Source organism: Rhipicephalus sanguineus, chromosome 3, assembly GCF_013339695.2.
Source record: "Rhipicephalus sanguineus isolate Rsan-2018 chromosome 3, BIME_Rsan_1.4, whole genome shotgun sequence".
NCBI lineage: Eukaryota > Metazoa > Arthropoda > Arachnida > Ixodida > Ixodidae > Rhipicephalus > Rhipicephalus sanguineus.
In genome coordinates this window covers 79,936,184-79,950,567 of record NC_051178.1, presented here as the reverse complement: position 1 = coordinate 79,950,567, position 14,384 = coordinate 79,936,184, and the positions used below count along the sequence as shown (strand labels likewise).

At 47.0% G+C, this 14,384-nt stretch overlaps 1 protein-coding gene across 2 annotated transcripts in view; it reads left to right on the top strand.

The window, feature by feature from the left end:
• Nucleotides 1-14,384, top strand: part of LOC119386783 (alpha-(1,3)-fucosyltransferase C) — a 75,601-nt gene that overhangs the window by 55,130 nt on the left and 6,087 nt on the right. Inside the window, exons 2-3 of one of the 2 annotated variants that reach the window (XM_037654056.2) lie at nucleotides 7,187-7,321; nucleotides 11,479-11,851. The exons of the other annotated variant lie outside the window; for it this stretch is intronic. Of the exons in view, the coding sequence (XP_037509984.2) occupies nucleotides 7,187-7,321; nucleotides 11,479-11,851 (508 nt within the window). The remainder of the gene's footprint in view (nucleotides 1-7,186; nucleotides 7,322-11,478; nucleotides 11,852-14,384) is intronic. 2 annotated transcript variants of the gene reach the window in all.

The window sequence follows — 14,384 nt, the reverse complement described above, 5'->3', positions numbered from 1 at the left end:
ATATTTCTCCTTACTTGCGCAGTGTATTCGTAAACCGCGCAGTTTGGACAAAGATTATCAAGGTTCCACGATCTGATATAAACAACGCCAGTATAGCGGCGAAGGCGGTTACGCGAAACGTTAACCGAAGCGATGTACGTGCTTCGAACGAGTCTAAAGAAAGAGGTTAAGGAAATCGGGCGTGGAGACGCGCTCGCAGCCGCTTTCAGCATAGTGGATTTCCGAACACCCCACTCGACGCTTAAGCCTCAAGGCGAACGTAAACCCTCCAGCAGGCACGCACGTATGCGATCCTTACGCACGATCATAGGCATACACAGGATTCTGCATTACGGGGAGTCAAACTAAAGACCCTTGTTCTTAAGAAACTAGGGCCACTCCTACACCTTCGCCGCCGCGCGAACTCCCTGGCGCGGGTCATGCGTTTCGCTTGTTTTTTGTTCACGGAATGTTCACCTTGTCTGCACGTGGCGAACGTTGCGCTAAGTTTGTAGTGCTCTGAATATACATGCTAGTGCGCCGAGTGTGGGCTCCGCGGTAGCATCGAGCGTGGCCTCCGCGATCAGCTCCGGTAACGCGCCGGTTGCCGATCACGAATGCCATGCATCGGGAAAGATGCCTGCCGCCGCTGGCAGTTTGGTGCGCTGCGCTACGTGACCATGCTGTCATCGTGTCCCCTGCACGCTGCTAGCTTCGGAAGGCCGGTTCATGCGCAGTCTTGCTTACGTAGGTTATGAACAAGTGCTCATTAACGTAGGGCTTTGACATTCCTTTTCAGTGCCCTTTCGTGCACCGCATGCGGAGGTCTTTGAGATAGCCCTAACGATGTCGCATATAAAGTGGGATTTCTGGCGGCGAATTTCATTTACTTCAATGGTGACTTTAATTATGTTCAAGCGCTAGACATTGCTGTGCTTGAAATGTTTCTCACAAACCAGAGTCATCGAGGTTCACCTAACTAAACCACCACACAATGAAGCCAAGGAAGGCATAGGGGCATTATTTGTAGTCTTTAGTTATTAATTACTTTATTTGTTAGTAAATGCGACATATTAAATGGGAAGGAATTAAAGTGGATTAAAATTAACGGATAGGGCGTCCAATGTCCTATTAATTGCGCTGCAGCGACGCTCGTTTTCTCATGCACCTTATTCTGTATTTCTTTGTCTGGAACGTTGGGAGTCTAAGCCAGTGCCAACTCGCCACGGTGGTCTAGTGAATATGGTGCTGGAGTGCTGACCCGCAGGTTGCGGGATCGAATTCCGGCCGCGGTGGCCGCATTTTCGGTAGAGGCGAAAATGCTTGAGGACCGTATGCTTAGATTTAGGTGCACGTTCAAGAACCCCAGGTGACCGAATTTCAGGAGCCCTCCACTACGGCGTCCCTCATAAACATATCGTGGTTTCGGGACGTTAAACTACAACAATCATCAATAAGCCATCGCCACTCGTAGCATGACGGTGATTTTGGAACACTCTTTTTGCCAGATGGCGTCACGTAACACGCGATAGTTTTTACGAACTGGCAGATGAGCGATAAAACCTCGCATGCTTCCTGAAGGCCCCAAGTCTGACGGGACGAGGTCTTGTTCCGGCAGACTTAATGCGGCAAACCTGGTGACTGATCGTAATGGCACTACGCAAGCGCCCTATTCAGCTTAGAGACCAAAGCGCGAGAGCTCTGTACTATCACGTTGACAAGACAAACACATGGGTCGACGATGTATTAGCCACTGAAGCATTACGAGATGACATGCTCAAAATAATACCTGAGGTGCACATGAGCGCATGGGCAAAGCCAAACACAGAGGAATATGCCGCAAGCAACGCTAGATGAGATGCAGATATAAAGCTCATGCGGCGTGAAAAAAAAAAAGATGTCTGGAGCGTAGAAGCCGCCTCAAAGGTCCTCTTTAATCAGTAAGCCCCATTCACACGGATTTAGGGAGAAACTGACCTCCTCATGGAGGTTTATTTGAGCGTTCTCGGTGTTGTTATCCCCATTTTTCAAAGCTTTCTTTACAATTGGGGCGCAGTGAACCAGTGGAGGAAAAAAATCGTGCCGTGCGCAGCGAGCGCCGCTGGCGCCCGAGCAGAATCGCGGTGGAAAGCGCCACGCGGATTGCTGCTACTTTCAAGTTCTCAAGTGACCTTAAGCCCGAAGTTTTGCCGCAGCGTTCCTTAGATGATTAGGGGTCTGGGAGGGAAAGGGGGAGGGGGGGCTTTCACTACACTGGCCTGCAAGGCGACCTCCAGTCTAGACGTACGGGAGCGCGTGCTGCACGGTGCTAAGCGACGCCTTCCCACATCAACACGAAGCTCTACACATGCGCAGCTGGTCTGCAGCATGGTTTCGTACTACCGCGCGCATCGTGTTACCGCTGAGTGCCTTGAACAGGGGTGCTCTCAGATGATGCGGAGTATGGGACCGTAAAATATTAGAATGGTTTGTATCTGGGCTACTTGGTGATCTTGCATGTTGAGTGGTTGCAGCGTGTTTCTTTCCGTCGTCGGTGCATCTAATTTTTGCTGCAACACTCAACATTCTTGAAAACTTTTCAGCGCGAACTGGACGGAGCACAAAGAAGAGGACACAAGACGAGCGCTGTCTAACAACTGAAGTTTATTGCAAGAAAAATCAAACACCAGAAAACCAACAACGCATGCGCGGAAGTTACCTGTAGTCAAAGAACTCGTTAAGCTTAAGTAGCCCACAATCTAAAAGGCAGACGGACGGCTCCGATGTGCAATCATCTCCCGCATCTTTAATGAAGTACGCTTCCGCAAGTTCACGTGCCCTTTTATCTCTATGCTTGTGCAAGATGACAGTGTTGTCGAAGAACGGTTTATATGCACACGCCCTACAATGAGTCGAAAGGTGTGACGTCGGCGTTCCCTTTAAGGTGCTATTGTGCTGGCGGAGTCTTTCATTTACGCATTTAGCCGACTGGCCTATAAACAACTTGCCGCAGGAGAGGGGAATCCTGTAGACCACTTCATCAGAGTGGTCTACAGGATTCTTACACATCCAGTCATTCTAAGATTATTAAGAATGCCATAGCAATGAATTCCTTACATTCTGCCTTGGAAAAGTCCTGCACACACAGATGTCACGATAGCTTTCTGCAGCAAGTTGATCGTCTAAAGAATGCTGGGTTCCCTGCGCATGTTCTAGTGTCAGCCTCGGAAAGATTAATTAAGAAGTGGAAATCCCGCCAAATTGTAACCATTGAACCAGACGATAAGCCCAGGAGATACGTGGTCATGCCTTACGTGCACCGGCTGTCTCATCGTTTTAAGAAGATAGCAAAAAGTTTTAATGTCGATGTTCTCTTTTCATCTAACCTAAAAAGTTGGTAAAGCTTGTGCCGCGATTGAAAACAAGGCTAGAGGAACTTCGGGTGTGGGTTGCACGGTGAAGCATCGCAACCCCCATGTTTCATGCTCTGTTGGAGTGGTCTACAGGATTCCCCTCTCCTGCGCCAAGTTGTATATAGGCCACTCGGGTAAATGCGTAAATGAAAGACTCCGCCAGCACAATAGCACCTTAAAGGGAACGCCGACGTCACACCTTTCGACTCATTGTAGGGCGTGTGCATATAAACCGTTCTTCGACAACACTGTCATCTTGCACAAGCATAGAGATAAAAGGGCACGTGAACTTGCGGAAGCGTACTTCATTAAAGATGCGGGAGATGATTGCATATCTGAGCCATCCGTCTGCCTTTTAGATTGTGAGCTACGTAAGCTTAACGAGTTCTTTGACTACAGATAACTTCCGCGCATGCGTTGTTGGTTTTCTGGTGTTTGATTTTTCTTGCAATAAACATCAGTTGTTAGACAGCGCTCGTCTTGTGTCCTCTTCTTTGTGCTCCGTCCAGTTCGCGATAAAAAGTTTTCAAGAATGCATCAGTTCCAAATCGCCCACCTCTCTACTTTAAACACTCAACATACCGTACAAAAATTTCATGACACTTTGTAAGTGCCAGTGTGTGCTGGGCGAAAGCCTGTAGCCTTTCGACTGACTATGTTATGGTATCGAGTGAATCCACATTCTTACACCGCTGACGGACGCCGCCGCTGGACGCCGCCGCCGCGTTTCGCAACAGTTAATAATAATATCTGGGGTTTAACGACCCAAAACCACGCTATGATTATGAGAGACGCCATAGTGGAGGGCTCCGGAAATTTTGACCACCTGGGGTTCTGTAACGTGCACCTAAATCTAAGTACACGGGCCTCAAACATTTTCGCCTCCATTGAAATTGCAGCCGCCGCGGCCGGGATTCGATCCCGCGACCTCCGGGTCAACAGTCGAGCGCCATAACCACTATACCACCTTGGCAGGGTTTCGCAACAGTTGCACAACGCGCGACTGTTGCGCGTTGACGGACGGATACCGCCGCTGCGGTGCGCAACAGTTGCGCAACGCGCGTTAGAAGGAGCAACACGCAACTGTTGCGTGTTGACGGACGGGCGCCGACGACGGACGCCGCCGCTGCGTTGCACAACAGTTGTGCAACTGTTGCTATGGGCCGTTGTGTCATCACGTGATTGCTGAGAGAGTGTGAGGGAGAGAGGCCACAGCTGGCACCATGCCAGGGCACGGCCGGACGGACACCGCGAGTGTGAGACATTAAATGCTTTTGCCTTAATAGCCTCGAGGCTATCGCACTGCGCATATACCGTGTCTCGCGTTGGCGCAGGTAGGCGTCACTTAGCACCATGCAGCACGCGCTCTCGAGTTCAGGCTAAGCGTGCTCAGGGCTATACTTCTAGACTGTGTTCACGTACTTGCGTGATCAGAACTGCGATGAGTCCGCTATATGCTTTGGAAGGTTTGTGCGGAGCGCGTTCGCAATCCGCAGTGTGCTTACAATGCCGCGGTAAACGAGTTTACATTGTAATGTAATTTATACAGTTGCGTCGTAGTTTACATATCCGGCAACATATCCGGCAACATATCCGAACAGCTGTCCGATCCAGACATCTCCGATCAAGATGTCCATCTAGCTTTCCTGGTGATTTTTTCTTAATTTTATTAGGAGTTGAAAGAACAATCACTCTGACCATTTCAAATAGTCACGCTGCTATAATCGAGCGTTTTAAATACGAATCATTGGTTATCGAACTGCAGGCACTTTGGTCCTATCTATCTATCTATCTATCTATCTATCTATCTATCTATCTATCTATCTATCTATCTATCTATCTATCTATCTATCTATCTATCTATCTATCTATCTATCTATCTATCTATCTATCTATCTATCTATCTATCTATCTATCTATCTTTCTTTCTATCTATCTATCTATCTATCTATCTATCTATCTATCTATCTATCTATCTATCTATCTATCTATCTATCTATCTATCTATCTATCTATCTATCTATCTATCTATCTATCTATCCGCCTTCGTCTGGACGCGTTATGGTGCTTGTGTCGCAGAAACTGCGGAACAGGCTACGGCAGCGTTCTCGCTGAGGGAAATATTAGAGCGACGGAAAAATCGAAAATCACGGTCAGAGCCGCTGTCGAAACCAGGCATTCAGCGTGGCAGTCAAGTATTCATCCACAGAGCTACGCCAGTGCTTGAAACTGCTTAAGAAAAAGACCTATAATGGCTTCATATTGCGGCAACGTCAGCTGTTGCTGCAGTGTTCGCTATTGCCATTTGTAAGAATGTAACTGACATCACATTAATTCTTATGATTCGCCAAGCTGTCGCCAACAATTGCTCAATCCGGAGGAATACGGCAAAAACAGCTTCTTATGATGTTCTCATCATCGCACCGTAGCGTGCAGTTCATTTCGATAAAACTGACATCTGTGCTCTAAGGATGAGTAGCGACTTCACTTCGCACCATAGAGTACTCTTTGCGCGTCGGTGTAGTCGGTGTGCCTGGTAAGACCGCGGTCAATCCCGTAGCCAGGGAGCTGGGGGGGAGCCTATGAGGCCCTTCCCGCCAAGTAGTGTTTTCTTCAAAATAGGTGCTTTCCTAAAATTGTCAAGGCCTTCAGCAAGTGCTCCCCTCCCCCTCCTTCCCATCCCCACCGCGAAAATAATTCCTCGCTAGGGCCAGCCCACTATATATCCATAACTACTAAAGATGCACGAAGAAGTCTGTCCAACTCGCAACGCATGACTGAAAGCAATAAGAGAAATTCGGTAAAAGCGACTACTCGCCCACTGCTTCGCATGACATCGACTCCCACAATGAGCGGGATCTGCCGAAATGTTTCGGCCTCTTTTTATTTCAGACGATATCTCTGTCTGTAATTATGCGAAAAATTATTTATTTTACCTGCTAACGCACGAATAGAAGCACTGTTCGTAGGAACAGTGACGACAGAATGGATAATGTTGAAAACGCTGATGTCTGAGTGAAGAAGCGATGTTAACAATCCAGCACACAACTTCGTGCTGCATTACTGGCTCGCACGGCATGGCTCGCACTGAATCTCACTTACATGCGTAAATACAAATGACGAAATGCTCCTGTGGATGCGAACCAAATAAGAGCAGCTCAATGGATGGTAGCAAATAACACTGCGAGCCACTGTGGGTGATTGAAAGCACGTCAGCGACCGTTGCTGTGTAAATTCGACTAGGAACTACAATGCTGCTATTTTGTAGTTGCCATCGCGAGTGCACGTGAGTAATGGTAATAGTAATGGGGTGAGAATACGCACAAGAGTTACGTTGTCAGATAGAGTGCGTTCAAATAAGAGAAAGAGAATAAGGACTACGGTGCTACTGAACTTGAGCAGATGTGAGCATGAACGCGTAAAGGACGAGCAGATGCTTCATATTGCTTACTTCAATTTACAGATATTCATATTATTATTCTGTAAAATGTTTACAAATACTACTAATGTACCGGCCAACAGCAACAAATCTACTCCATGCAAATTAGAGAAAGCATGGATCTATATTTCAGTAGAACGTGCGCATGTGATCCGTTTGCTTTCATAGAACTGGCTACTAGCAATCCTCGACTTACTTCGGCATACCGTTATGTCAGTGCGTTTGTTTTTTCTTCCGCAGCGTCATCTTTTTAAAGTCTCGGCTACTTATTGGAAACAAGTAATGCGGCGTCCAGGCATAACCACTATTATCGCCGTAATCGTTACGGCTGAGGTGACCTACTACGCCTCATGGGTTTACTACGACAAATACCGAGGTGAATCAGCGAAGGTATCTCAGCCCAATGCAAAGGAAGGATTGCCACAGAAGGTTAGCCAGAAGCCCGAGGTCCTTCCGACCACAAGGACCACAAGAACCCCGACAACCACAACAATCACGAAAACCACGACGGGTACGTATTTGCTACGTCAACGCACGCGTTATCTTTGCTGTTACGCTCAGTCCAACGAACTAAAAGCTAAAGGCTAACGTGGTTCGAAAAACGCCCACCCACCCTGACAGTGTACACGTGGAGTGGTGGTTAACTCTGCCGACTCGACGCTAGTCGGATAAGGGAAGGGGGTTGGTGGTAGAAGGTGGGATACACTTGACCGAAGATGGAAGACAACTTCGAACTTTGGTCAACACCTCCCAGCGTGCGCGCCCCCCGCACCTTGTAATTTATTGCTTTTTGCAGCAGCACATGGACGCACATCGATCTCCGCTGAAGTGACGACGAATAGCTCTGAACAAGCTGAAGGTGTGTGTAATTGCTTTAGACGCCAGCTTATGAGAGCGCCTGGCTGCAGTACCTGTGATATGCACAACTGTAGTAAATATAGTCAAGTGAAAATCATGTTTCCGTGCAACAAATCACGCAATTTGTGTAAACAATGTTTCTCTAGAGACAGGTCCGGAATTCGGCGACGGAGAGGGATGGTTGAAGTTGGCCGCCAAGCTATGGCGCCTGCCATAATGCAGGAACACGCGTACATATACCTGTGACGGTACATATGATCGACCTTGAAAAGAACCAGTAAGAGAGAGCAAATTCTTGCTAGAGGCTCTCGACAACGTGTGCCTGGGCGTTGTCCCTGTTCGATTGATTTCCCCATCATCCTCTTGTAGAGCATTCTTTGCCATCTGTAGCCGGATGCTCAACGGCCACACTTCGCCACACGTGGGGGCTATTTCACCGTTAATACAAACGGCATCGCAAAAGAAATGGAACGACTATAAAGTATCTGCAGTTGTCGTGTACTACGTGCAAGAGTTCCCGGTAGGCTGCATTTTTCTCACACACATCGCACAATAGTAGGGTGCCAGAAGGAAGGCCATGCAGCTGGTCGCATGCTAACCACAAGCATTACCTGTGTTTGAACAGCAGTGGCGAGGTTGCAACCGAATATAAGGGGAAACGAGTGATGAAGGGTGATGATGGGGATATGAAGAAGAGGTGCGCATACACAATAACCACGTAACATAGTGGCTTTTCTACATTATGGTGTGCAGTCCTGAGCTCTTAAGAAAATCTATAACCGCCCTTGTAGCAGTTGCTGACTTTGTCAAGAAGTCTGATTTTTAGGGGCGAAGCTCCTTAAGGCGGCACCCGTTCGTCCCTCGTAGTCGTAGTCGTAGTAGTCGTAGTGCGTAACCAGTCTTACGCTTTGACCTCCAAGGTGGTGCCGGTGGGAGATTTTTCCTGTGCGTTGTTGAACAATAAAAAACTCGCAGCGCGCGCTTAACTAAAAGCCGAATTCTTCTGTCTCTCATTCCCCATTAGCAGCCATTGGCATGTTCCAGTAGGAAACGTTAGTAGAAGTAGAAGTGTAAGTGTTAGCTAAAAGCCGACTTCTTCTGTCTCTCATTCCCATTAGCAGCCATTGTTTACCTCCAAGGTAGTGCCTGGTGAGATTTCTCCTGTGCGTGATTAAACAATAAAAATTTTGTTCAAAACGCCGTTGATTGATGAAATAAACCAACGAAAGACGCCAGATGTTTTGTAAAAGCAAAACGAAAGAACGCCAGATGTTTCTAAAGCAAAACGAAAGACGCCAGATGTTTTCTAAAGCAATGGTTTTCTAAACAATGAAAATTCACAGCGTACATGTAAAATTAAAGTGAGCTGCAACTCGTCATAACTCATCGAACCTTTAGTATAAACGCGCCCGATCTCACGTCGGTGATGATGTACTGGGCAGAATTCACGGAAGATTCACGCTTTACCGATGAACCTCCGCAGCTTCGCCCACTCATCATCATTCACTCCGTGGACATGCTGTGATTTTTATTCTTTGCATTCATGAAGATTTTTCGTTCACAGACCACGCCGTGACACCTGCTTTTCTGCGACACAGGATCCTTAACGTTAACGCGCTAAAAGAGAGCGCACAGAAAAGGTCGCCAGCACCGAGAAGCCAGACAGTGATGCTGTCAAGTTATCTGTTCTGCAGACTGTCTGTAACCAAACGTCTGCAATTCCGTCTTATCATCTGTCGAGGTGTTGCTTAGCTCAGTGACTCTCTCAGTCTACATCAAACGTCAAATAAAACCTGAAGTTCTCCCAAACGCTAGTACTGTCGTAGGCGGGAGAAAAAAAAGAAGCCGACGGATTTGACGCATTGTGGGAATTCATAATGTGTGAATCACTTGGCGAGTAGCCTCTTATGTCGCACTTTGAGTTAAGTCTTTACGAGGTGGATAGGCGCCATTGTGTAATTTGAGTAGTGCGTATATTGTTGGTGTACAAGGTACGTTGGCCACACTGGCGTCTAAAGGGTAGCTGATAGTCCTTATGTTGCAGAACGTGCGTCACCTCTATCGAAACTAAATATAAGCAGCGTTCATTGGCGCCTTCCTGTGGGATTGACCGGGCCAGCCGGATCGCAGCAGGAAATGTAGCCCTGGACTGAGGGCTCCAGCCTCTGGTACTTCACGACCAAAAATAAGAAGAAATAAAGTTTTCTACAGCTATTACTGCGCGGACCAGCGACGCTAGACTATAGCTTGTTCAGTTATAAGAGCGCATAAGTAGGCGCTTGTATGCTACATTAAAACCGCCAACTATAACAGAATATTATGTCTTTCTTTCTCTTGTTTAATTTTTGCAAAGGTTTTAGAGGTCCCAATTATATTAGCTGTGCTGGGTCGATATACTGAATAGGCTTTAGTACTCCCGCTCTACAGCTTCCTTTTGTTTATATTTATTTTATCGCGCGCCTGCTCTTCTCTCCGCTTTCCTTTCCATCTTTCTTTCCCTTTCCCCCTCCCTTTAGTGTAGGGTAGCAAACCGGATGCTACAATTCTGGTTAACCTCTCTGCCTTTCTCTCGTTTTATTATCTCTCTCTCTCTGGGTTGATATAGATTATCACCGGTGGCGCATACCCGCATACCATGGGCCTCAGTATGCGCCACAGATAGCTGGGGGAAAGGCTTTAATGACGTACTCGGACAGGCAGGTCAAGTTTCCTGTAAATTGTATTCGTCGTGCCAAGCTGTATACGAAACCAACTGAGAGACATCAGTATCTTCATTTTCTAATCATAGAAAACACTGTAAAACCAGTATTTTATATAGCCAGGCCATTCCCAACAATGAATTCGTTCGCAACTGCGAAGACCTTTGAGGTGCACTAAACAAGCAAAGATACCCTGCAAGAATTACTGACGACTTTCTCAAGAAGGTGGACAACATCGCCCGCAAGTAACAAACAATATATATATATATATATATATATATATATATATATATATATATATATATATATATATATATATATATATATATATATATATATAATATAAGGTGTAAGGAACGTTAATTGTGCTGTTTTCAGTGTATTGTAGTAGTTATGATATAGATGTGAAAACGTAAAGTGGACGAAAATACAACTTGCTGGCGGCAGGGACAGAACCTGGAACATTCAGATAGCGCGCCCGATGCCTCACCAATTGAGCTACGGGGCGGTCGTCATCGCGTCCACTTTTATCGCGTATATATGTGCATGAAAAGATGGGAGTGTTAGTCGGCGCCGCTCCAGGCATGACGGTGATAGTGGGGTACTCGTTCTTTATCAGCTGGCGTCGCGTAGCTTGTGATACTTTTTTTTGCAGGTTCGGCCGTGCCGGTGGCAAGTTGTCTTTTTGTCCACATTACTTTCTTCACATCTATGGCATAATTACCACCATATACCTAAAAGAGTACAATGAATGTGCCCTATACCTTTATTGGCTTCAATACCTTTTGGTATATATATATATATATATATATATATATAATACCTTCTGTAGGGAATGCTTCGCGTATAAAATGGCTTGAGTGGGAATGCTATACGTTGGCGAGCTGCTTGGTAATTGGCTGAAACATGACAGAGAAAAAGGCAGACGAGAAGTGCTGTCCTGTCTTCTTTTTTCTCTCGCCCTCTTACAGTGCTCTTTGCTTCTACGTCTTGATAAGTGGACACCAAGTACGCCGAGTCATAATTCCTCACTGTACGCGAGGTGCTTAAATGCCCTCTCCTTCAACTTTCTTGCAGCTCTGACAAAAATGTGGATCATTACATTTCGCAGGCAGTCGGAAAAAAGACAACGCCTGGACGCCCTTCCACCAGCGCACGATGAACGATGGGAAGCCAGATTTGCCGAGAATCTTATTCTGGACGAAAATTTATGACGATTGGTTTTCGGACCTCACAGAGGAAGGAGTCGCCGAGCTAGAGTACAAAGGGTGTCCTGATCGCTGCTACATCGCCAATCACCGGCGCATGCTGAAGGTCAGCGACGCCGTTGTCTTCTACGGCCATGACCTGAACCCGAAAGAGATGCCAGAAGAGAGGGCCACTTTCCAAAAATGGGTCTACTGGTCCTTAGAACCGCCGTGGCACACTCCCGTGGCTTTGCTCAAGGGTCTCAACAATACTATCAACTGGACAATGACTTACAGGTGGGCTACTGCGCAAGCGGTCGTCATTTTATTCGATGAAGAATACGCTGTCTTTACTCGTACAAGACTATGGCTCCACTTTTTAAAAACGTGTACACTGTCGTCCTTTATGAAAGGGGACACGCGAGCGCGTGGCCTGCGAACTGCGGCGGCTGCCTACAGCACCACCAACCGACAGCTAAAGAAAGCCGGCGGCTTTTGGCGGCATCGCCCGTTGCCAGACCGGGGCAGGATCATAATCTAGCAGCGCTTGTCTGACGTAAATGACTTGTCATTTTGTTTGCCAATAGATGACGCCAAGAGCGGACATGCTTTCTTTAGTTGTCAATTGATGGTGCTGTAGGTAGCCGCCGCAGAGCGCAGGCCACGCGCTCACGTGTTCTATTTCATAAACGATGACAGTGTACTTTTACGACGGGACACATGGGCGAGACTGGTGCGCCCATGCTTTATGAAGGCTACATCGAGAAAACGTGCAGGCGAATTATCTGTGAGAACCACTCGTCTTGGAGGCTTTCGCAGGATGCGTGAGCGGCCAGTTTTCCAAAAATGTATACATTTAGCAGATGTTTGATTGATGTGACGTGCATTTAATATGTTGCGTATTATTCCCTAATTTCACACTTTATTCATAGTTGTATAATCAACCATCTTGGCGCTAACATTGCATTGGAAAGACGAAAGCTTTAGTGACGATTCATAAAGACTATAGCGTGGCGTTAGAATTCGACGAGTCACGTAGCGTCTCATTGTACCGTTGGGTCTCATTTCCTGCTTGTAGAGACTCCTCTGCTGTTGCATACTTCTTCGGCCTACCACACATTCTACAAGACGTTTCCGTCACGCACCCTTTCCGCATTACTCCGTAGCCGTCATTAGGCCGAGTCGCGCAAACACTGTTTTTAACAGCGAGGCTCTTCTAGCTCAGCATAATGTCATGACCCAAAAAACTTGTCACGAACTGGTATGTGCCACTGAAATTTGGAAAATTGTGTCGATTTGTCCGGCGTATAGCAAGGGGTGAGGGAAAGAGAAAGATAAAATTGGCCGCGTATCTGCGTGCTATGCTGCAAATCCCGCCGAAAGACGATAGACGAGCGCAGCGTGAGATATCAGTGCCATCTGGCATACGTCGGGAAATATGAGTTCGTACAGAGAGTTTCCTTCTTGTATTTTCAACGCAGCCGCATTTGCAGCGCAGCCGCCATTTTAAGCGCAGCTTAAGAAACTATGGTCTTTAGAATTACGTATCTACGTACTTTCTGGTAAAGGAACACACTAACTAATACTAATACTTATGTAGTGATGTTGCGCCTCAGTTATGTGTAATGTTTGCTTTTTGATCGACAATGTACACAAGTAGGAACCTACAAACCAGTTCAAGATGGCTGGCTCTTGGGCAAGTGGTTCAATTTTTGCCGGCTTGCTGAAACGGGTGACAGACAGACAGACAGACAGACAGACAGACAGACAGACAGACAGACAGACAGACAGACAGACAGACAGACAGACAGACAGACAGACAGACAGACAGACAGACAGACAGACAGACAGACAGACAGACAGACAGACAGACAGACAGACCAAAATTTCTGCGTTTGAGTTCTCCAAGAAAGACTATCGTCTTTAAAAATAGCGCAGCTTGCACTAAGTCGCGCAAGGCTGGGTCACAGCAGTGCTGGTGGGCACGTTTCGTCTTCTCTTGTTAACCATCTGCACTGAACGCTTGGCCAGTCATTGAGCTTGGGCCGGTTCATGATGATGATAATATTCTATCTTAGACACACGGTAAAGCTTGACCATCACAGCTCTCATTTAGAATAAACAAATTGAATAATAACAACAGAAATAAAAAACGCCAGGCCTGCGCGGAAGGAGCAGCACAGTCACAGCGAAAGCTGGAAGAGCAACATTTCGAGAGCCCGTTATAAGGTCCATTCGTTTCACCTGCACTTCGTGAACCGGTTCACGGTAGTGCTGCACTCCGGCATTCGTTTCACGAGTTCAACATGGCGGCGTCGGCATCGCGGTATTCGTTTCGAAAAAGTGCAGCCGTCATGCAAGGCTAGTTCACGAATTCTCTGCACTTACTCGTGAGGTAGTATCGAGTCCGTGCAGCACAAGATGGCTGTAACCGCAGCAGACGACGCAGCCGACTGCATTCGTGGCTATTTTAACGGCACCCAACAAATATGTCACTGAATGTTTTCCGGTAGTTTGAAATGTCAGGCTGCGTAAGCGGCGCCGACTTTTACGAATCGCAACCTCCACAATTCTCGAGACAGCCGACCGTAGCAGAAAGCTTGCACGACATCTGCACTCCCTCATATTCGTTTCGGCATCTCATTGCTGCTGCACTTTCTTAAACGTTCCCTGCACGACGACGGCACTCTGACGTCACCACCATGAACCAGTTCAGATAGTGCAGGGTGAATCGAATGGACCGATAAACTCTCTTGTGGCTAATAATAAAAGTACATTAGCAACGTACCCACTACGCCACAAATCATAATTTTTGGGAAGTTGGGAAACA